Source organism: Synchiropus splendidus, chromosome 2 (assembly GCF_027744825.2).
Source record: "Synchiropus splendidus isolate RoL2022-P1 chromosome 2, RoL_Sspl_1.0, whole genome shotgun sequence".
NCBI lineage: Eukaryota > Metazoa > Chordata > Actinopteri > Syngnathiformes > Callionymidae > Synchiropus > Synchiropus splendidus.
The window spans coordinates 33,963,283-33,988,295 of NC_071335.1; the positions used below are offsets into that span (position 1 = coordinate 33,963,283).

The window sequence follows — 25,013 nt, forward strand, 5'->3', positions numbered from 1 at the left end:
GGTAATATATACGTCAGAAACCAAGCTGCGAATGTTAAAAGTCATCTTCCTTCCATCCTTCCACGAAGACTCCTCTTCATTTTCAGAACCACCTGCTGAGGATTCACAGGAGGCGAAGGAAGCAGAAGGCCGGGCTCTCCACCTGCTGAGACGCTTCCCGTCCTTTTAACTTTCTTTTATCGCCGCTCCGCATATTACATCCAAATACTACTCTTTTTGTGACTGGCTATCCTTAAATCAGCAGTTGTGCGTGCTATACAGACAGAGTCTATTGTGAGTCAAACAGAGTCTTAGCTCAGACTATACTCCTTAAGTAGTGGATTGGGTTCTTTCACTCAAACATACTCAGTTCATCCTTGCTGTTCTGCTTTTCATCATTAGGTTTTCATAACATGTCCGACTTCCTGCAGACACAACACGACTTCCCATGGCAGGCTATTACTCTGAGGTGGAAATAGTTCTGCATTCTTTCCTCTCCAGTAAATACGTCTATATAAATGGAAAATGTGAGGCGGAAATCGCGCCTGAATGATTGGTGATTCAACATCTCTCAGATTTGTTGTGCCGCATGTGAGGGGCAGGTCGACCATTTCGGTTTTTGGCCGCTACAATTGCACCTGATCTTTCCACTGTGTAAGCACTAAGAGCAAAGACTGGAAGGAGAAGTACTTACAACAACCAAGTAGCTCCTGAAAACACTTCATTGCTATTCAGCTTTCATACAACACCTTCTTGGAGAAATATGCAGAGGGAGGTGGGGACTGCAGAAAGATGGGGCTCTGGCTTTGACCCACTCGAGGCATCTGTCATTGATTAAATATTTAAGCAGGATTTTTATGTATAAGCAGGTTTATTTATTTGGCCTCACACTGATGCTCTGGAGTAGTCACCCAATTATCTATGAATAAATGATGAGGATTCTGTGATCCTCACTTCGCCTTCTAACTTCCTCATGTTATATAGTGAAGCCCGTAATTTGATTTAACACTTAATAACAACAACAACAATATATTCCTGTTTTGTTTTCCATGAAGCTGCAGTTTATTCCCTCTAATTCTAACTGTGTATTACTTTTTGAACTTGGTGAAAACAGCTCAACACAGAGAGGGTCACTGACACATGTTGAAATTTAGCAATGCTTGGGCGAAAGGCGAAGAAGTGCGTGTCCCGATGGGATAAAAGCTGACATCCTTTCACTCACAGTCAGATGGTGAGTAACAGCAGCTTGCAGGACTAAGGAAGCACAGGCAGATCCACGTCTCCCACCAGATTAAATGAGGAAGATCACCGGCCTTGCTCATTGTCAGGGCCACAATGCTCATGTGCGTCGCAGGCAGCGCCACATTCACGCCATTCTATTGTCACGGTAGAACTCCTCACACAGATGGCAAGGTGGGACTCAAACCTGTGACTAGTGGAGGAGGGTGGACAACACTGGCTTAAAGGGGGCCACACAGAACTATAATGTATCTGATTTGGTCTCTATTTAACTCCCTCCCAAACAGCTCTGAAAAGGGCCGACAATCGTAAATGTGAACCATGTTCAACATATACGAACAAAAACCTTCATGAGTGTGGGGAGAGCTGGCTGCTACAGACTTGGACATGGAAGTGAATGTAGCCAATCACGAAGCGACGGAGAAACAAGGAAACCAAGTGGGTGTGGCGGGCGTAAATACAGTTCCACGAGCAGCGCGTTCCCATCCCTACAACTGCCATCATCCTGTGCACGTGCTGAGATGCTTCCACTTCGCTTTATCACGTGATCACAAGAGATTTCTGGCTTGGAGCACAAGCTTCTGGATCAGTGCCTCATTTTCGTGGGTGGGGTCCTTGTGTGTGGCCCCTGTTCCTCACTATCGGTCTTTTGCGTGGTTACAAAGACACTCAAGAGCTCATACCTCAGCAAAGCTACGCATGTCCACCCAAAATGTCACTTTTTTTTTTTCCATCCAAAATTATTGCCTTACATATATCTCATCAACAGAATTCACGTTTGAAACATGATTGACCGCAATGAGCTCCTCCAGGCAGATGGTGGCGTGAAGGAGGTGCCAAAACGTGGACAAGAGGTGTGAAGATGAGGTTGCACAGCAGCGGTGCCGCTCGGGTGAAAGACAAACGTAAACAAATCCACATGAAATATAGAACATTTGTAAGGATTTTACGATGGGAAACCAAATGCAGCAGGAAGGAGGCGAACAAAATAAGTTTTAATAATGAAACAAACAGAATTGCACTCAACTTCTACACTAGAAAGAGGCAGGAATAACAAAACAATGTCAATATTGATAAATGCAAACAAAATCCCAGAGGGAGACAGAGTCCGATAAATAAAATGAAACAATCCAGAGAAAGAAACAAGCGTCCATAACCGCAAATGGAAGGGAAGAAACCAGGGACCAGGGAACGGAAATAAGTCCAGATGATTGTGGCAGTGAAACAACGGAGAGCAGGCACTGACACACTGAAACAGAAAGGAGACTGACACATGGGGAACAAACTTCCACAGTGAGGAAAAGAGTCATTCACAAAACTATCACGGCACCGAGGGTCATACCAGAGCGAGCAAAAGCAATGAACCCACGCTGGTCATCTTCTGGCCGGCGTTCAAGTAGAGCGGTGGATGATGATATGATGGGTGTGTGTGTGTCTGTGAGACCTGTATGGCGGGAAGAAGACCCTCAATCCTGGAAGAGAGGAGGAGAGAACGGTGGGAGCAGGAAGCCGACCAAAACAACATGACCAGACGGAAGGGGTTCGTGATAACATTAGCAAAACGCAATGACGTCCAAACAAGCACATTTCAATAAGCATCATGGAAGTATGTGGACAGACGACGAAGCCGGTTGCCAGGACGATGAAGTTGAAGCCAAATCACGGCAACTACTTGCTAGCACATAAAAGATCCCAAATAATGACCGGCTATTGTTTAGTTATTTTCAAGGTGCCTTCAATGCTGGGCACACGCTAGCATGAAATGCAGAGCTGAAGACACAGTCAACAGAGCCAACTGACCTTGATATGAAAGTCCCAGCATGCAGTTCAGCACCAGGCTTTTGGTTCATCCTTTTCCCGCCACAGCAAAAACCTGCTTCACAGAAGACTACAGAAGAGTCTTTGTCGTCTCATCGGTTTATAGCACACAAACAAACCAACAACAACAGATCTGCAGATAGTTTGTCAACATGTTGGTAAATAAACTCTGTCAATACTATAGAGGGACTAAGCGTTACATTTATTTTTAATACTCATTTGTGACTTTGATTATTCGTCTGCGTGCATCACTCAGCTTCTGCACTGATTCATTATTGTTCAAACACCGTAAATAATTGGCTTTGATGTGGCTCCACTGAAAATTAACAAACAGCTGACAGAACAAAACCACAGAGATAATTCGGCTTACGCAGCTTTGGAGATACGGCCGGGATGAAGACAATGGAGACGAAGATAAGAGGCGGTCCAAGAGTGAAGAACCGGACCGGGACACGCGCCTCAGCAGTTGAAGTTACTTTGCTAAGTACCACCCTTTCATTTGGGTACTGAGGTATTTAAGGAGGGACTCGCATCATTAGAAAAAATAACACGAGGGAAGAGATGGCCTGCGTTGGCACTTAAGAGAGTTCATCACCAACAACTTGGTTAATAAGCCTTTACTAAGCCAGCAGTGGTTGAACACCTTCTCTGGTGTACTGCGCAGTACCTACAGATAAAGAACATATGACCGACACAACACATTCCAAGCGCCAACCACCAGGAACCTTCAATGAATTGGCTCGACATGACTTAAATGTATCTGTCAGTTTTGCCCTTGTTCCTCCATCCGACTGAGGCAGGATGAGTTTGAAAATATGGCTGGGAGGCATTCTGAGCAAATTTAGACTCATGCTGTGCAGCTTAGTACCCACACACACACATGCGCACATACACACACCAAAGGAATCTTTAAAGCAAGTCACATGGGCTTCTACAAAATCCAAAAGGCAGCTGTTGATAAAAGTCACCATCTGGTTCGAAGGAAACTATGTTTGCAGGTCACTGCGAGACAGAAGGAGAGGCAAATCGCTTAAAGCCTTAAAACACGTATCTGAACCATCCAATGCAAACACCAAAAGACACTTAACTACTACATTGTTCACTTAAACCAGGGCTGGTCAAACCGTCCTCAAAGGGCCGAGTGGTGCAGGTTATTGTTCCAACTGGTCAAGCACACACAGTTTAACCAATGAAGTCTCAGCTGAAACACACAGCACAAGGACTGAGAGTCACTGAGTATGACACCTGATTGGTGAGAAGGCGTCTTCTAGTTTGGTTGGAACAAAAACCTGGACCCGCTGAGGCCATTAGAGAAACACTCATGACAACCCGATTAAACCAAAGCTACATAGCTTGTGAGATGCTCTGACCCACCCAGGCTTTTGAAGTTAAATCTTCCATCACTGCAGTCAAAGGTCTACCGGCTTATAAACGATGTTTGACAAAAAAAAAGAAAACATTCTACACTATTGCAGGTTTAAGGTTACTCTAGTTGGTTATTCTGAATAATGATTCAAGTGATCTATCTGCATTAAACAGAGGGAAACAGGGAAGAGCAACTGAGGTCAGAGTTACATTCATTTAGTCTCCTCCATTATTCATGTGCCAGTGGAAGGTGAGCTCACAAAAATGGTTCCGTTGATACAGCGAGGTTTGGAAGGTTTTCAGCACAGCAGTAGTGTGATGGTTAGCTTTGTATGGCTCCAACGTCCAGCCGTCTGAAGCCAGGAAAACAGGCTGCACATGTGCTCAGTGGACTCTGTGTTTATTTAGCTGTACCGAGCAGGAATTACAGGCTTGTGTAAAGATAAACCCGCGCAGCTAATTTATGCAGAGTCTCATCCTAAACATGGATTCTAGAGTGTAAATACATGGTAGGTAAATGTGCCGCAAACAGGAAGCGTAACGCCATCATGCCTCCGAGTGGGAGAAAAAAAAATAAAAAAAAAATAATAATAATAATATATATATATATATATATATATATATATATATATATATATATATATATATATATAGATTTTTTTTTTATTGAAAGTAAAAATATAGACGATTGAATATATATATATATATATATATATATATATATATATATATATATACTTGAATCGCCATGACAACGGTCGGCTCCGGATGCTGCCCGTGCTCGACACCGAGGACAACAAAGAAATTATTAAATCAAGAGGAAACGTGTGACACATTGGTCGGAAATCAGGATCATTTCGACTTGAGTTGAACCGCTCCAGCCAACCGGGCAAGAGTTGCCGCTGTCACCACTGAAGTGGGGGATTGTGTTGCCAGATTCCTATAAAGGCAACTCTGAGAATGGTGGAGTGGGTTGCTAGAATTTTGTCATTGGTCTCGCTGACCTGGCTTCACCTTCAAAGCTTTTACATTTTAAAACCACATTCTATCCTACTGTGTTGTGGATTTAAAGTGAAAATAATTTGTGCACCCTGCCCTGCATGGGGTTGACTGGTCTGGAAAGTTATTCAATGTGAGTATATGCCATTTATTTTGACTCAGAATACAGAGATGCTTCGTGTTGTTGCGCACTGTTTAGACTCAAGTTAAACGAGTGGCTCTTAAATAACAAATACATTTGTTTATGATCTGGATCCTTGTGTCGCTGAGTTGTTTAGCACTGGAGCAGTCGTGCAACTGACAGTCAGGTAATGCAGCCCACTAGCTGCCTGAGGTGCCTCACCCTGCCTTTGTGCAGTGAGAGATACAGATCACCTTTGTGTCTCTGGCTGTTGCTTCTCAATTTGCATTTCCCTTGAGTGAATCCGCCTGACTAAATCATGAAACAGCCATATCAGAAAATGACATGCTGTTCAATGTGAGATCTAAATCTGATCCTCACCTTGAGTGTCTCTCACCTCTTACCAACATGTCTGACCTTCGGAGACGCAAAGATCAACGGAAAATATTTCCCGAATGGCTGGCTGAAGAAGTTAGAGAAACCTGACAAATGACGCCACAATAAAGGTTCCATCCATTGTCTGACTTTTTATTCCGTTCACTTCAGTTACAAATTACTGACAATCCTTATAAAGCGAGTTCATTTAAAAATATTTCTGTCCGCTCCAGCTTTGTGGCCCGTCTTGTCTTGCCCTGACCGGAGAAGATTACGGCGTCCGAGGCCGCCTCAGACTTTCAGCTTTGGTCTGATAAACGATTCTGTCCATCACTGGAAGTGGTGGGAAGAAAAGCCAGTGAGATAACCTGCTTGTCCATCATCTTTTGTCTGAGTGCAGAGAGGAGATTGGATATTGAACCCGGCTGCCATCCGAGAGTGGAGATATCTGACGTTTCTGTCATGGAGTGGCATCCCAGTCTCTGAACTCGCAGCTCAGACTTCTACAAAATTTTCCTGCCAGGCATCGACATTTAGACGAGATGACGAAACATATCTGCTTCTGAAGTTCATCTGAAGATTGCTTTTTGGGCGCTCTTGCAGAGGGCGACACTTTCTGCACCTGTCATGCAGCGTATCTCGATGCATCTGGCTGTAAGACAAACCATTTCCTTCTCTTTTCCCAGGCCACTGTGAGTCCATGCAATGCAGTTTCCACGCTCCTCCCTTCAGGTACGCAGTCTGTCAGTGAAAGTCTTGGATCCGTTTGTGTCCTTTGCCTGCTCTTTGTCCTCTCGGGATTGTTATAAACAATCCGTGCATAGCGCCACCTGGCCGCGGATGAAGTCCCTGCAGGGGCAAATTCGCCTGTATTTGGAGGACCGTCCGGCACAGCTGAACAAGAGCGGGTCACGCTGGAGTCCGCACTCTCGCCGCATCACAGAGAAAGCCGGGAGGATGTGGTTGATTTCCGAGTCCACCACCTCACACTGCACATCCAGCCTGCAGAGAGCAAAGATGACAGCCTGTTAACAAGGGACAAAACACTTTGATTCTCAGCGATAAGATCACCTCACAAACACTATCGCGAGTGAGGACTTGAGACATGAAGCAGAGTGTTTATGAGAGAAACAGTTGTTGGATAATAATTCTTATGATCTAAAGCATAGCGAGGCTAGCAGGACGGAAAGTGTGACGTTCATAACATGGACAGTTTCTGTTATTATGCATAAAGAAACAGAACTGAAGACAAAGGGAAGGATTAGAGGAACACTATTGTGAGTATACAAATAAAAGACGGCTCAAAAACACTTTTCCAAGTCCGATAAAAGTGGTAAAATTCAAGGTCCTCAGAGCAGCACGGCAGGCTGCGTCAGTGATCTGACCAGGACAAACTCACAACAGGTCTATAAAGACAGGAAGGAGCACACTGGCACATTATCAATAGATGATGAACAAGAGTGAGGAGTAATGCCTGAGAGTTACATGACCAGAAACCTTCTGAAGACAAGTCATGGACAAAGAAGTGTAAATGCCACAGTCAAAAACATTATCAGAACAATGATAAGAACCGTTCTCTCTGCTCCTTTTCCATCCCTCAGATCAGGATGAGATGAAAGAGTTGGTGTTACTACCTTGTCTATCAGCTTGTACAGTCACCAATCCCATCCATTCCTCTCTACTATCTTCTCTACCCTCGAGTAATAACAGCTACATTGATCACAGTTTTCTAGCTGCAACTTTCAGCTGCAGTTCTTAATACAAAACAAGATGAAGTGAATGGGCAACGCATCATAAAGTCCTGAATCATAAGACTAGTGCTATTACCACGTAATGTAACATGGACTCTGCTGTCTTGAACTCACATTCTTTATCTCCCGCTGCCACTCTTCCAGTCAGTGTGTGACACGAAATGGCAGCTTTGCAAGCAAAAACTCAAAAACTAGTTGTTGGCTGCAGAGAGATTTGTGTATCCGAGGACGACGCACAGCTGCAGCTTGTTTTAACAACATGCCGTATAAGTTGTGTTACAGCACATGTCTGGAAGAATTTCATGAGACGTTTCAGCCTTAACAGACCTGGAAATGAGGCAGAGCATTGGATAAGATCACTCATAAAAAAAATTTAAAAAAATGTAATATTGTGGAAAGGAGTTAGAATTGAAAAATATGAAATACAAGATTTATGAAAAACTGCATGTGCTGTATACCGCAGCATTAATAGTGCACTGATGTGTGTGTTTTGGGACCATTTTTCCTGACAATAAGCCCATGTCCAGGCCCATCCAGCTGGGAGGAGGCCCGGTTCATGAGGCCTCTGTTCTACAGCACACGGCCTGTTTACACTGAGAAACAAATGAAACAATGGATAGAACTGATTGAGATATTCAGACAGGTTTTCTGACAATTTCATTGCCCTTATGTTGAGAGCAGGGATTTAGAGAATTTTTTTCCCCTTTTGTGTTTAAATACATCTCCATTATTCCTTTACCACGCATCATATGGTTTTCTTGAAGCTTGTTATGGTACTGATGATGATCCAATAGGGTTCAGAAAGCACAACAGTGGAAGACTAGGCCTGACTTGGATAGAATGCAAACCAAACAAGAGAAGGTCAGTGGGCTGCCACAGTGCAGATTTAATTCCACCGTACAAAATGTGGATCTACTTTGCCTGGAGGAATTAAAGCTATGTCCCTTCAGCTGAACTGGAGTCAGGTTTCTGACCCTCCTGCGGCACTTTAGACACACACTCCCCGACCAACTCTCCAGGGACAGCAGCATATAAGCGCCTTCACCGCGGCTGGCCAAAGCTCACAAAACTTAGACAAGACACCCAAACTCAAACTGGTGGAAGGCAGTCGCACGAGCACTGACTTCATGAATTAATTTTGGGTGGATGTCAGGACTGTTTCAGATGCACATGGCGCTCAGAAAAGTATATTTTGTATTCCAGCATGAACTAACCAGCAGTCATGAAGAGGTTAGATGCAACTATGGAGTGTGAAATACACACAACACTCACACACACACAGGCGATAGCTTTGTTACTGAGATGCTTGAAAAAGTCACCACCTGAGGTTCAGTTCGCACCGAGAAGCATGAAAACATCCAAAATATCTCATGACTTTGGCTCAAGTCAGCTCATTGGGAATTTCAGAAATGAAAAAAGTGGAGGGGAAACTGGTTTATAAGAGACTTCAATGGCTTGTTTTGCTAGACAGTAGATTTCCATGCGGCGTCTGGGGAGGAAACTACAAGCTATTTTTTCTGTTTCTGACTGAAGTGTCTGTGGACACAAACAGAAACAGTGTCAGGGAAGGAATATTTCCACAGCAGAGGGATTATGGGATATATATGTGCAGACTAATCCTATAGGATAGCAGTGACAGGCAAGAGGGGAGTGGGGTCAAAGAGGTAACAGAGGGGGGAGTGGGAGCAAAGGAATGGCACTGGTCTTCTTCTTCTGGCTTCTCCCTTCAGGGGTGGCCACAGCGGATCATCCTCCTCCATCTCACTCTGTCCTCTGCTTCCTCTTCTCTCAAACCTACAAACCTCATGTCTTCCTTCACCACCTCCATAAACCTCCTCTTTGGCCTCCCTCTCCACCTTCTGCCTGGCAGTTCCAACCTCAACATCTTCCTACCAATGTACTGGCTCTCTCTCCTCTGTACATGTCCAAACCATCTCCATCTAGCCTCTCTGACTTTGTCTCCTAAACACCTGAGCACATGTGCTGTCCCTCTGATCTACTGCTTCCTGATCCTATCCATCCTGCTCACTCCCAGAGAGAAGCTCAGCATCTTCATCTCTGCTACCTCCAGCTCTGCCTCCTGTCTTTTCCTCAGTGCCACTGTTTCCAAACCATACAACATTGCTGACCTCACCACCCTTTTGGACACTTTCCCTTTCATCCTTGCTGACAGCCTTTTGTCACACATCACACCTGACACTTTTCTCCAATGATTCCATCCTGCCTGCACCCGCTTCCTCACCCCTTTCTCACACTCTCCATCGCCCTGGACAGTTGAGCCTAAGTACTTAAAATCCTCTACCTTTTTATCTCAACATCCTGTAACTTCACCTGTCCACTTGGCTCCCTCTCATTCACACACATGTATTCCGTCTTACTGCGGCTAACCTTCATTCCTCTCCTTTCTAAGGCAAATCTCCACCTCTCTAGCTTATCTTCAACTTTCTCCCTGCTCTCACCACAGATCACAATGTCATCTGCAAACATCATCGTCCACTGGGCTTCTTGTCTCACTTCATCTGACACCCTCCATAAAAAACTATTTTTAAGATGTTACTCTCAGTCATCAAAACAATCACCTTAATAACCTATTTTTCCCATAAAGACCAATGAGGATTAACCAGTGTGTACTTAAATAATCGCCATTCTTCAGGGAATAAGAGTCGCACCATGGTTGCATAACAATTAACGTTTCTGAGCCAAGCTCCAGGACAAAACTGCAGAATGTGAATACAGTCGGTGACCTTCTAAATGCTGGCCCTCCTGAGCTGTCTGGCTCCCTTCTTTCCCCAGTTGACAGTCTTTGGACAGACTTAACAGCCCGGCGGCAACACACGCAACTCTCGGCGGACTCACCTGCGCAGGGCTTCTTTGTTGTTGATGAAGCTGAAGTGAGCGGGCTCACAGACAAAGCCTTGAGCCCTGCAGGCCTCTAAACAGGACTGACCCTCCTGTGATACCAGGAGCCGCAGGGAGCTGAGAGGAGGCCAGGCAGGGGGCGCTGTTATGTTAAAAGCCCAGCCAAGTGCGCTGGAGTTGGGCAGGGGCAGAAACATGGGTCCCGTGAGCCTGTGTCCATCAGAGGAACCTTGTCTGGAGACGTTGAAAGGCATCTCTGGGGTACAGAAATCCTGGGGGGAATAAAGAGGGGGTTTTAAGACAAACACTGAGAGGAACCTGAGAGCATGTGACATTATGCGACGCTGGAAACATTCATGTAGAATTCATGACCGGAGTACAACTGGAGTGATAAACACGAGTCTAGTTGCGGAGCTGGTTTAAGTTAGAGGTGATAGCTTCACGTCATTTGACTCGGCTGAGGCTTGTAAATCTGAAGGTAGGTCAGATGAAGTTACTCAATACACATGAAATCTAGAGTAACATCAACAATTCAGTTGTAATAGAGGAACGGGCCCTGGGGTCTACAGGCTCCATATCATGTGTCTGCATCTCCATCAGGAAAAAAGTTCAACTGTTAGAGCCGCTGGACTGAAACTAATGTCCCCTCTGGGATATCAGAACTCAAATGTGAAATGTTCCAGCTTTGTAAAGTGTCACCATCCTCAGTGGGAATCTAAAAATATATCCTTCATCCAGCTGCTTCAGTGTCTTGACACCTCGCCCCTCCCCTTCCCCACTCATTAGTGTAATTAAAGCGCCTCCTGGGGAGCAGGGGTGGGGGTGGGGGGCGGCAGTGTGGTCAGTAATGAGCAGATTAATAATATATGTATAATACAGCATACATGGAGCAGAGGGACGGTGACATCTGCATGACGACATGAGTGATGCGCGGCTGCTGTGGATGAAGTGAGGAGAGCTACTGACCTGATGTTGGATGTAGGCGTGGACTCTCTCCAGCATGCCCTCGCAGGTGTACTCGTAGGGCAGATACGGCTCCACCTGCGACATCACAGAGAAGAAGCACCTCCATTATTAAAATGCCCATCGTTTCTCTTGATAGCTGAGATTAGTTTTCCGGAAGATGCTTCTCATTTATCCCATCAAGTTGTGCGTCTCCTCCTGAATCATGTTTTGTAAATGCTTTGCTATTCCTATTAAAGCGGCAGTCTGACAGCATGAGGGTCGGGGGTTCAAATCCAGCTCGAGGCAACAGCGAGGTGAACCTCAGACCTTTCTGAGTGGAGCTCGTGTTCTTGCCGTGCATGCGTGGGTTTGCTACGGAGCCAGGGAAGGCGGCAGCCCCCAGCTACAAAAATTCAATCTCTTACAAACACATGCATGGATGGCAAGAACACAAACACACAACGCAGAGACATGTTTTAGTAACACCATAATGTTAGACAGGTTTCTAATTTCCCTTCTTGGAGCGTCTTCAGCGCTTTATCATTCAGATGAGGCATGTATTGGTCATCGCAAGGCTGCATGTTATTGTCAGTGCAATGTTTGCTACGTGAGGTTTCCATGACACCACGTCACGCCAGTGATCCTCCGGGAGATGGTGCTATCTTTGTCACGATTGATGAGGTCATAACTTCAGTTGTCTCGACATGGAATTAAGCCGAATAAAATAAAGGAAGCTAAGGAAAGGTTCATTTTAAGAAATGAAACTCAGCTGAACACTACAATGCAATTTGAATACTCTGAACCAGGACATGAACTTTCACATTTTCTTTCAAAGCTTCATTATAACAGGAGGAAAATGGTTGGCAGTCCACTCAGAAATTCTGCTGTATAGCTCTGCTGAAGTGGCCACATCAGGGGTCCTGCAGATGATTCTCAAAGAGCGGGTGATGGAGGTTTTTGTTCCAGTCTGTGAAGCCCACGGAGGTGGACCAATCAGGTGTCAGCTGAAACAAGCAGCAGCACAGTGACCTCTTCTAGTGACAGGCTTCAGACTCCTGACTGCCTGCTGAGACCCCAGTTGAAGACCCTTGGGCGACGTGACAGCCTGACTTTGATCTGTCTGTCTGCAAAATAACTTACATTGACATGCCAATAAAAATAAGTGCTGATAAAGACACAGAGCATTTTGGTGGAGCCCAAATCTCCTCATTGTGAGGAGAACGTGGTCTAGCTAGCGCATTCTTATCCTGGCAAAACAAGACCAGGGAACACTACTGTTAATCAAAGTGGAGTCGAGTGGAGATGTTGGAGTCCCCGACGCCTCCTTTTCCATGTCTTCATTTAAATATGCAAATCATATGTAAATGAGCTAAGCACAGAAGATTACCGCCTTTCACAGTTAGACGCTCTAAATAGACAAGAGAAAAACAACTGAATAGAACGCAAACCTGAAACATGTCAGTGTCACTCACGACTCATGAGGCTCTGTGCTTGAGTTCAGCACCATGAGCGAAATGACTGACCATTTAAAGACCCGTGTCAGGGGTGTCAAACAGGGTCACGGTGGGTGCAGGCTTGTGTTCCAACCTTCTCACCAATCAGGTGACTGACAGTCTCATTTTAGCTGACACCTTATTGGTCAACTTATATATATATATGCTTGTAGGGTTGGAATGAAAACCCGCATGCACTTTAGTGGATATTTTTGACACTGCTACTGCTACATATTCCAATAACAGTGCGTCGAACAAAAGGTCTTGTAGTTTGATCTTATCTAAGGCAAATGTATGGATGTGTTGAAGAGCCTCATAATGTTGGTCAACTGTGTTTGTGCATCACATTTGATCTAGATATTGATTTGAATGAAAATATTTCCTGTCGTGACCTGCATGTTGTGATGTTAGACTGCTGCTGTTTGGAACATGCCGCTGATTTTGCTGTGTGAATGTGCGTGCGCTGTCCTTTTAATCTTCTTGTGCTGCTGTACATGAGGCCCCAGGACTGGTAGAAAGCAGATACCTAAGAAGCGACAGGAATTTGGTGATATTTGGAGATTCATTTGGATTCATAAACATTCTAAAATGTACTCCATTCATCATTCCAGCTGAAGCTGAATCATGTGACCTTATAAGGAACAACATGCAAGATTGTTCAGTGGACGTCACTTCAACACACTGACCAGCGATACAGACCAGGACTACGAGGTTATCCATTAATTTAATTGTACACTATTTTAACAAAGACCGGGCGTCAGTTTGCGCTGTCTCAGTGCCTTTCTACAGTAGGTACTGTATGACAAACACTTGCCTGTATGGCAAGCGTAACTGTACTGTGTAACAGAATGTAAAAACAGGATTCATTTATTCCTATTATTTTCCAAAATATACAGAGACAACTGACCAGCTGATTAATGATGACAGTCACGTCTTTTATCTGCATAAAACACAAGGGAAAAGTGGATGGAAAATAACATTTTTAACGCTTTAAGTATGAAAACATCTTTAGAGAAGCATACGCACTTCTCTAAATTGATCCTCTGATCTGGAATTAAAACAGTCCAATGTTCAGGCAAGTGTGAAATCAGACTTGGCCCATTTTAAAGTGAAAACCAATAAGAAACAAGAACACGCAGTGATGCAATTTAGAAATTTGCATAGAGCAAATCTGATTAAAGCTTAGAGCTAATTCACGCTGTAGGAGAAAACAAGCAGTCAGTTCGGAAAAAGAGAGATCCAAGGCAAGATAGCAACTTTTTATTATCTTCTTTTTTTTTTTTTTACTTTCCACACTTTTGGTTTTATATTGTGCTGTTTTAGATTTTGCATGACGTTCTTGGACGCTTTGATGTAAAACAGATGTCGGTCGATAGACAAATGTCACCAACAGACCAGCCACTTCTTCTCTTCAAGATAAAAGCTCTGTAATTACAACTGAGACATGGACTTTAAAGGCTATTAAAAGGTCAAGATCTTTGTCCTTCGAAAGGAGCACGACACTGGTTGTATAAGTTATTCAAGAATGAAACAAAATAAAGCTTTAGGCCCCATAGAGAAAAGACGGAATGCTAATATGTCGATTTTTAATGATTTTCAAAAACCCCATAAATAACCTTTAAAAAATTCTTTATATTCACAAAACTTAACAATTGTTCGATGTTGAAGATCAAAATAGGACTCATAATTCACTAATAAGATTTTAACAGAGAAAATTAGAGCTGAACAGACTCCATTTTAGGTCACTGACACTTTTTCTTTTGCCTTTGAAGCCTTACTTTTCCAGAGGCATATCCGTCGACTCTGCCTCCTCTCCGTTATCACTGACTTTTCTATAGTTGCCAACCTGAGACTTCTTAATCATCCTTTGTCATCTCTGTATTTGCACCCATGTAATTAATGTCAGGCTACATCTCACGGTGAATGGAGAGAAACACAGAACTACAAAAGAGCCACATTTCCATTCATCTTATCTCGCTGATCCGTTAAACAGGCGCTGACTTATTCTGCCCGATAAGATCCACCTATTAGCATTCAGAGATAAAAATGTGGTGCAACTTCAAACTAAACGTTCTCATTTCTGTGAGGCCAGACAGTGTTTACATTTCCGACGCTCTGTTGTGGGCATGTGTTATCCTCTTGTAATGACAAACTCACATACTCTTCAGTAGAATTGAGATGCAGATGATGAGACACGTCTGCCTTCCAAAGCTGTGATTTATGCAATTTGAATGTCACATTTTAGGAAATAGACACACAGAATGTCAATGAGATGACTCCATATATTTACTTGTTAAAGACCCATTTATGCTCCCTTACGAGTGTTTCAAACAATGTTAAAGTCACTGATCACATACTTCCATGAGAACTTAACGTTGGCACTGCTGTTCAACAATATGTCCACTGGGGGGAGCAGCCCTCAGTCAAAAGCATATCACAAAAGTATATGACAAACTCTAAAGCAAACAGCATTTTAGGAGGTGATGGTCACTGAGGCCATTAAATACATTGCGACTGGAGGGCAAAGAAGTTCCGCCAGTGATACTTCTTCTTCGCGTCTCATAAGAGCAACACCGCCCCAATGATTTCCATTGGCACTGATCCATAAGTTTTGTTGAAACGTGCTGAAATATGGACGAAATTTACACAGTGCATGGACAGAAGGTTCCGTCCAGGTCCGGATCCGGATCTGTACGTAACATTGAGCATAAAGGCTTCTAATGCTACCAGGATGACCAGGATAAAAACGGTATGGGAATGGTGTTAACCAATTTCCCTCACAAATGATGTCAGCAGTGGGATGGTACGGAGCTGCTCAAATCACTTTAGGGCTTATTTACGACCCACGTGAATAATTGAACACCTGAGTGAAGGGCCAAAGACACGGTGAAACATCAGTACACAAGCTGAGAACAGAGAGGTGAAGAGAACTGACTCAATGTCAAGAGTATGGCAGCAGCAATTGACTACAGCCACGAGGTTTGGTCAAAGCCAAGTGCTCAGCACCAGGTAAGGGCTGAACGCATTCACTCTGGTGCAAGTAGTGGGATCAGGAAGCCCACAGGGATTAGAAGAAGAAGACGACCAAAGAGGTTAGAGGAGAGTAAATGAGAAGTACAGCAGGATAGGAGAGACGAGGGACCATGATCAAGATAGGTGAAGGTGGCTGACTTTGTACGGTTGTTGTGAAAGACAGAGGAAAAAGTAAGGGATGTCTTGTTATAGAGAGGGGTGGGTGGTGTTTTATTAAGGTCAAAGGGTTTGCTTCCCACGGTGGTGATGACACAGCTTTGCACCCGAGGTATACCATTTTCCCTTTTAAGAAAACAGTCGGAGGCTGGGCAGGGAAGATTTTTACCAACTCTCTGCGACACTCTATTGTTCCACTGAGCAAGTGTCTGCTATTCAAATGTTTCACACAGGTATAATCACTGCATCCTAACGCAGGGTGCTAAACAATAATAACCAAGCCTGCGCTGCTCTTGAATCACACAAACGGCTGCTTGATTTAAAAAAAGAATCCCACAACGGCACTTGTTTTTGTCTTATTTGTGGACGTTCAGCTTAATTTCTGCTGAGACAATTTACCTCAGAGACAGAAAAGCTTTCACCTCCGTAAAAACAATGCGTAATGAGATCATTAAAATGAATCCACCAAAGTATAAATGAATCTAGCTTTAAAGCCACTTCACAACTTCTCACTCGGAAGACTTTAGCAGTCTCTGCCGACTGCTTCATGAAAACGTTCCCACTGCAGGTAACTTCTCTTCCCTCATTTTCCCTCTCAGCTCACGTTTATGTCTCGCAGTTCTATATTCCGAGCTCGCCTCTGTTGTTGAGGAAAACAATTTTGTTTTTCAATCTTTTCTTTTCCTCTTTCTAATTGGGCTGCCAAAATTAAGAGCAAACTTGCCTTGGCTCTCATTATCTCGCGGATAGCAGCGTCAAACTCCATCGAGTTGTTGTAGTCCACCGTCATGACATGAGGTCTACCGATGTACTGCTCTGCATACGGATGCTGGGAGGACACCTGGGAAAAAAGAGAGCAGGAATTTCACCACTGGCGAACAGTCATTTGTGTTTGTTTTGTGTTTATTCTTTTTTAGAAATCGAATGAGTGCACCAAACTGTATCGCATCATTGTCAGTAGATGTACAGTAGGAGCAGTTCAATTGTTCCCCTCCCAGCAGAGTTCCAGCCGCTGGAGTGACCCCCCCTCTTCTTGAGGATGTGTCTCTCTGAATAATGTAAACTCCAGCCACTCATTGCACTACGAGGAGTGAAGTGAAGATGGTGCTTTCTCTTCATACACAAAGCCCAGAGTGACTCGTGAAAGCTGGTCTCACAACAACGTCGGTTGTGTTTTGAGACTCCATGTGATAAGGGCTCCACACATCATCCCATGTCTCAGGAATAGGTTACTGGAGGAGCCAGTGTGTGGGTTCATGAGACCACTTCTTCATGCTATTTCCATTCTTAAGTTTTGTCATTGGTGCTGCGCCATTATATCAGTATCTTTTAATTTCAATACAAAAGCTCAATGTGCTGTTATATAATTTTTTTTTCATTTTACTTGAATAGATCCACTCATTCAAGACCGGTGACCCATGTGGAGTTTTGACACACTTGATCCCTTCGGATGTCATGCATGCTCAAGCAGCAGTGTGTTTTGGATCACATCGCCATGGTCTGATCCAAAATGTCTTCTTATGTGTGGCGCATCATGCTGTTTAAGGACATATAAGAGGGGTGGCCAACCAGTCAGAGGCTAAGAGCCACATTGCTTTACTGTGTAAGGCTCACCTGAACAGCTGGTCATGTGACTTATGGGCAGTATACATATACATTTTACCATGATCCCCCCCGAAATATCAAGCCGCGTAGATAGAAATGTGTGCGCCATTTATTTTATGTATCTATTTTTTTACGTGGCTCATGCCACCAGTAATGTCGCTATATGCTACTTCCACCCAGAATGTCAGCCAGTGGAAAGGAGACAAGCCAACGTCAATGCCCTTCATCTGCCTTTCTGCTGCCTCATTTCCTCCAGTCAGTTCGACCCTGGAGCTGAGGAGCTATCCTAGAAAGGCACACCAACATCAGAGCCCACACTGCCAGGTGCAGCAAGGGACTTGGCTTCCCAACGGAAATTGACACCACCAATCTTGAACCTGACCTGATAGTTTGGTCTCCTTCAATAAAAATGCTCACAGTGCCCCAGGAGGCCGACAAAGTTTCAGCTTCAGCACGTTTCGTGCGACACATTTCAGCCAATATATTCACATCAAATGAGGTTAAAAGAGCTAAACTTGGCCAACTGGTGGTGCAGTGTAAACCAATGACAGCTGAGGACATATATGGATATGTATGCAAGTGAGCAAAAAGTCAAGGCGAAGAAGCGAAATGGAAGAAGCTGATCATTGCAGCAGCTGGCATTCATGACTTACTGAGCTTTTTTTTTGCTTTAAACATACATCTACAGTAAATACAGGGCAACAATTCTGCGTCTGCTATCTGCCATGTTGACATTCCTCCAACCTTACACCCACCCCCTCAGCAGATTAACCTACTTTTCAAACATACATTAAGAAGGAGGGGGAAGCTCTTTTGGTCGCTGGAAAACTTGGGTGTCAGCAGCAAAGGTTGTGTTTGGCGTTCATGTACCTTGAGGAGTAATAAGTTGGTAATAAATACAGAATAGCACAGGTTGATTCCCACAGTTTGAGGCTCCTTTGAGGGACGGGACTCTGATGCCAAGATCAAGGTTAATCCATGAAAGTCTTGTAGGGAGCAGCTGAAAGGGCCAATCAGAGGCTGTGTAGGAGGAATAACTGAGTGCTGTCATGGGACACACCGCGGAAGCGTGTTGAGCTCTCAGGTTGTGGACCTCCTCAAGGAAACACCAAGGAAGGAGAGTGCCACCTGATGACCTCTCATTAGGTCTTATCAACCACCTGGCCTCAAACTGTCATGCTCTGCTGCAACCGACCCCCGGGAGGAAGCTCCTGCCATGCTGAGTTCCCATGTAATTTTCCACTGTTATTCCTCGCCAATACACCGATTACAAATGCAAAAAAAAAAGGAAAAACACATCATGTTTGTGATGTGAAGATGTCTGTCCTCGAACAAATGTTACAAAACATTTCTTTTCAACCATTATTTCTCGGATACGTTGGGGTTCAGCTTGCTGTGGAGAGAAAGCGCACCTCTCGAGAAGTAGGTTTGCCTCTGAAGAATTCATGATTCAGAGAACTGTGAGGCGGTTGAAACTTGGGCTGCAGGAAGATGCATCCATTGGCAATGGCCTCCAGAGGGGCGGGGCCTTCGTACGGGAAACCAAAGCCGATGAAGAGCTGTCAGAAATAAAACATGCTTCAGAGTTTAGTTTCAATTACAGTGAAAAAATGAAGACAAATCTGGTTTGTTTTGGATTGGTTTATGGTGTCACTGAAGCATTCTTGGGGGGAATAAACAGAAACTGATACATCAAGGAGAAATGCAGAATGAGTGTGAATATTTTATGCAGTGGTTCATATGGACTGGCTTTGTATGACATCGTGACCCAAATGAATGATTTAAATATATATTAAAGCACAGTTTGAACCTCAACTGTAACACATTATCAACATTACTTCAATAAAATACAATGTGATGCGGAAAAGGCCACACTGAATATGGTTCCATGACTCACTCCCCAACCTTTTCTGGATTCTTCTTAAAAAGCAGCGATAATGTGGATACAAACACTGCAAAAAGGCTATTTGTGATCATCAATAAGGAGAATAATGATAGTAAATAAAAGGACAATGATATACAAAAGAAGAAACAGCAACACCCCCAACTACTGCATGAGCACCGAATAAGACAGGAGTCACTTGCCTTTGCTTTGCGTAGCAGTTGCTGCAGTTCATGCTGCGGCAGCAGACCATGGTTCTTCACGAAAGCCGGGACTTCTGGAGGTCTTTGTGTCTCATAGTAGACCGTGCCGTGGACCTCCATATACTTGTGCAATATCTGGAGAAAACCCTCCTTTCCCTGTTGGAAGAGATGAAATATGATCCACCTTCATCCTGTTTATATACTTTGAGTAGTTCAACAGCTGCTAAAGAAGAGTTGTTAAGTGGAGACACTTGAGAAACCACTCGACTGAGCCACCAACAATGACTTTCCTCCCTCATTTTGGCAGCTCAATAAAAAGAAGAGCAAAATAAAAGGAAAATGGGCAGCGTCTGAACCAAAAATATCAACACTTATTCTCACAATATTATGACAAACACAGTTTTTAACCACTAATATGAGCTTTTTTTGTGCATAAAAATTATTAACATCAGCTAAATGCTCTTTTGGAGAAAATGAAGGGGAGGATTGCATTTAAACTAAGTGTATTTCAGTCCAAATATTAAGGCACTGCAGCGGGGCTACAATGAGCTCATTTATATGCATCTCTGTAAGCTGTAGACTTCATATTAAATTTCCACATATTTTTATTCACAAGGCTACATCACATTCAGGAGCTCGTCATGGGAACCAAATAAGCTTTCACTTCTCAGCAGCTCAAAGTGAGTGAGACTCCTAATATTTGATACGCCTGAGCCACACTCTTTAAATATTGTGCTTAAAATTCAATTAAAATGAAATCCAATTCATAACCATCCTGCAACTTTGGGAAACATTACGACTAAAAACTAGAGACATTCAGCTGTTTCTTTTGACTAAATGTGATTTAAAAGCTCAGAACAGCAGAGAAGTCCAAATAATCATCTTCAACTTCAAATGAAGGCAGCGATGGGCAAATACCTGCGCAGCCCATTCACTTCCTGAATATGAAAGTCTCATGTTGGAGCCCTGCTTTTTAATGAAAAGAATATTCAGTGGGTCCTGGCACTGGGAGTTCCTCCACGGTCAAGGTTGATGGGCAACAGAAAACAAACCAGCTGGTGTAAACAAGACACAGAAAAAAGCCCTGTTGAATGGAAAGTCACCCTGGGCCAGAGTATCGACTGCTTGTCCGGTGTTAAGCAGCTTACTGTAGCACTGCGCTGAAGCGTGCATTCCCTCCGGCGGCCATAATAGGAGGTTGTAGCGATCAATAGCTTCCTCTGTGAACCAATTAGGAGATTATCTCAAGCGCTAAGTGCAGCAGACAACACAAATTAGCCGGAGAAACACGCCAGCGCGCGAGGGAAGCTCCTCTTTTTCCTTTTAACCCTCCTTCAATTAACACCTAACATGAAAAGACCGACACCGGCTCTGGTCGGAATTGTGTTTTTCTTTTTGTCTTGTGGAAGTTGGGAACGTGACAAGGAAAGATGAGAAGAGCCTCCTGCGAGAGACGGAGGACAATGACACGCGGCGGCTAACAAGCGCTGCTGTGACATGCTGCAAGAGTGTAGTCAGGCTTTCCACCATCATTAACTGCATTCCAGCTGCTGGAACCTTGTTTTCCAGCTCCAGGGAATGATGAAGGTACTTTTTTTGTGAGTGACGAAAACCAAATGAAAAAAGATGATTTTACGAAAAAAACTACTGAAGTTTGGAGGCAGAGAGGGATGAAAACTACTGTAGTATCAGACTATTTTCCTGAAATAATAGAATTATTTCTTATATATAATACGCAAGAAAATGGGCAAAAATGTGTTTTGTGTCCAAGTAATGAAAAAAGTCCACCATTAGTTTTAGTCCGATTAATAAAAAAAATGTGATGTAACTTAATGTTTTCTTCAAATACAGAAATGCGCTGTGGAGGTGAAATGAACTCTGCTAGACTAAATTCTGGCAACACAATCCACCATTTTCAGCAGAGATAGCACCGACTGTGTCTCACAGAACCAAACAGATGCAATGATTTTGACTTTCTGACCCACATATCACACCTTTCCTCTTTATTTCATCATTTATTTGTTGGCCAAGCATTAAGCGCAGCAGGTTCCGACCATCGTCATAGCGACGCTTCAGTGCAAAGTGCGATCCAACGTCTGCATACAGAGTTGAAGTTTTCAGTTCTTTTAAAGTGGAGAGTGAAACGTGTGAGAGTGTTCACCAAACTATCTTGAGCCTTCTGTTTACATGACTCGCCTGTTCTTTATGGCTAAGCTAACTAGTTCCAAATGTTTGTTTGGCTTTATCTATCTACTAGTACACCATTTTTCAATTAGATGTTTTGTTTGAAGCGCTAATATAAATGATCATCATCATGAACATCAATTTATTTATTTTAAATAAATACTGAAATATTTTGTCATGTATTTTGTTAAAATGAATTATTCATGAAATATTTTAATATTAGTAAAAAAATTACCACCCACATTTTACATTCGGTATTCAGCCATTTGTTGTTCAGCAAAATAAATAAAATTTTCTTCCAAATAAAAATGTGTCACATGGTTCATGTGACATATTAGTGACATGTGACATTCACAAGAGCAATGCTTTAAACCAAAAGAAACCAATCTACAGAAGTATTTTCTTGAAATAATATAATTATTTCTTTTATATAACATGCAGGAAAACGGGCAAAAATGTGTTTTGTGTTCAAGTAATGAATATGATTACCATTAGCATTATGTTAATATAACAGACGCCAAACACAAGAGGCCCCCGCACACTAATTATGAATTATGTGAGGGGGAGTAGAAGGTAAATCCATCCATATCTCTATTTAAAAATGAAAAAAAATGGTTATAAAACAGTGCATGTGATTAGGACGCAACGATTGTGTGAATATCAAAACAATTTCACAGCTCATGTTGATACAGGGATTTGGTTGGAGAAACATAATGGCACATATTTGCTTTTGACAATTCAACAGGGCATAATAGAAGCATAGTATTTTCTCTGTTTAATTGGAATTTCTTGTGAATTCCTTTCATTCGCTGTCCGGCATTATGTGTTGAACATGAGTTGTGTGAGCGAATGACAGACCTCTAAATCCTTCTCCAGGCTGTGCGTCACCCCTGCTGGTTTTTGGAGCAGCAAATGGAAGTGATTGAATTTGAACAGTCAACGGTGAGCAGTAATGAAGAACACATTCAGTTGTTCATCGTATTCTGGTCTGAAAGCTCCGATTAGATTTGAGTTTATTTTTGCTCTGGTTTCTTCAAACAAATGTTAAATGCATTTTTGGGTTCAGCAAACCCATCCATCCATTCATCCATTCAGAGCTCCAGTAATGGTACATTTCTCCTTTTGAGAGCAATAAAGTCTCTCTTATCTTATCTTATCCATCCATCCATCCATCCACAATAGAAGGATCTTACCTGAAGCTATAGCACGGAGCAGCACGTTGCCAGTTTTGAAAGGGAAAGCAGTCAAACAGGTTAATACCAAACATGGAACATGAAGTTCAAGTGGATGCTCATGCTTGCACCTTCCACATGCTGGCCTCCTTCCCGTACACCACAGCCATGTTGTTGACTTTATTCTGCTGGATGTTCCTCTTCTCGGTCTCATTGAGTTCCTCGGAAACGAAACCCATGAAGGAGTTGTCTGGTGTGTGCGCTACGTGTGTGTTAGTCATTAGTTGTGAGGAGGCAGAGGGGAGAGAAACGAAGAGAGAAGAAAGAAGGTTACGTTGTTATTAGAGAGCCAGAAGAAGAAAAAGAAAACAGCAGTTTGTCTTTGTTTGCTTCACTTGAGCGGCCCGACAGTGTGATTATCACATCCATAAGTGTTATAAATAGTGATTGTCACCGAGCCAGCTGCTGGAGTTAAAAATAGGCCTGGAAGGTTTTGGTAGCGATGAGGTGCGGTGAAGCTGCTCTTCAAGTCATGAATATTAGTTTAAAGCTGAACGGCGATGACAAATGTAACCCAGATATCTGCCAGGTACATTTACGTGGGATGTTTTGAAGCCACACCTGATGTGCAAATGAATATTCTTGCTAAAACTTCAACAACACTTGGATTGGAGAATTCAATTCTCTATCTTTTCTATCTTATCTTTCGCAACAAGAGCTCTTCACCTGGGCTCAGACTTGAATTGCAGCTTAACTGTGGTGCTCAGTGGCTGAGCGCTCAATGTGAGAACAGGACAGCGTGTCAGATGTTTCGGGGGGGAAAGAAAGCGGCTGACAGTAGCGAAGGCTTTGAAAACATTTGCGCGAGACAGAGCAGAAATAGAAGCAGGAGACAGTCAATAACTGATAATGTGGGGATGCTGAAAATAGTTGCATTTAAGGATTCAAAGTCAACCGACAGCCAGACCTGCCAAAGAAAGAGCGGAGTCTTTTAATATTGTGATTTGAAGCCGGTGACACATCACAGATGTTTCAAGTCTTTCAAGCACAATCAACAAGAGATGCTTCTAAAGCTAAAGCACGCGAGGTAGAAATGACTTCCACTCACGGAACATGGTCATGTACTGCCGTGCGTTCAGGTTCCAGTAGCCCCAGTTGGTCCGGTATCCATGCAGAGTCGCATACTCCTCGTGATTGTAGGCCGGCTCCGTGCCGAAAGTGTCAATCACGCGAATATGGCACCTGGGAAAACGGAAACAGCACAGTTGTTTTCACAATCTGACAAAGTCTCTCAGCTACCTTTCACTTCTAAACTCATCTGGGCTCATTGGTGGGATCGACATGTTCTTTTTCAGTTGAGTTAGTTTTGTGTTTTTGGAGTGTAGGAGGCAGGACACCCACACAAGCACAGGAACATACTAAACTAAGGCCAGTCCCTATAGAACCACATCTAGAGCCTTCTGTTTACATTATTAGCCTGTTCACTGTGGCTGGAATGGATGTTTTGTTTAAAGCACTAATATAAATGATTAACATCAATTTATTTATTCTATTGACATAATTGTAGTGTATTTTTTAAAATTAATTATACATTAAATATCTTAATATTAGTAAAAACACCCAACTTAACACCCACATTTTACATTCGGTATTCAGCACATTAGTTATTTTTTAGCATAATAAATACAGTTTTATTCAAAATAAAAATGTAAATATATCATATGAACCTTCACAAGTGAAATGATTTACACCAATATACACCAATCTATAGAAAACAGTTGAACTCTCTGTTTTGGGTGTGCGAATCACATTAAATTAATATTTACAATTACAC

At 43.1% G+C, this 25,013-nt stretch overlaps 1 protein-coding gene across 1 annotated transcript in view; it reads right to left on the bottom strand.

The window, feature by feature from the left end:
* Positions 1-6,033: 6,033 nt before the first annotated feature.
* LOC128754355 (alpha-1,6-mannosylglycoprotein 6-beta-N-acetylglucosaminyltransferase B-like) overlaps positions 6,034-25,013 on the bottom strand; it is a 99,558-nt gene continuing 80,578 nt past the window's right edge. Inside the window, exons 10-17 of the mRNA XM_053856908.1 lie at positions 24,288-24,421; positions 23,310-23,441; positions 19,824-19,987; positions 19,151-19,297; positions 16,858-16,974; positions 11,473-11,547; positions 10,504-10,778; positions 6,034-6,898 (exon numbers count right to left, since the gene is read on the bottom strand). Coding sequence (XP_053712883.1) covers positions 6,700-6,898; positions 10,504-10,778; positions 11,473-11,547; positions 16,858-16,974; positions 19,151-19,297; positions 19,824-19,987; positions 23,310-23,441; positions 24,288-24,421 — 1,243 coding nt within the window. The 3' untranslated portion in view covers positions 6,034-6,699. The remainder of the gene's footprint in view (positions 6,899-10,503; positions 10,779-11,472; positions 11,548-16,857; positions 16,975-19,150; positions 19,298-19,823; positions 19,988-23,309; positions 23,442-24,287; positions 24,422-25,013) is intronic.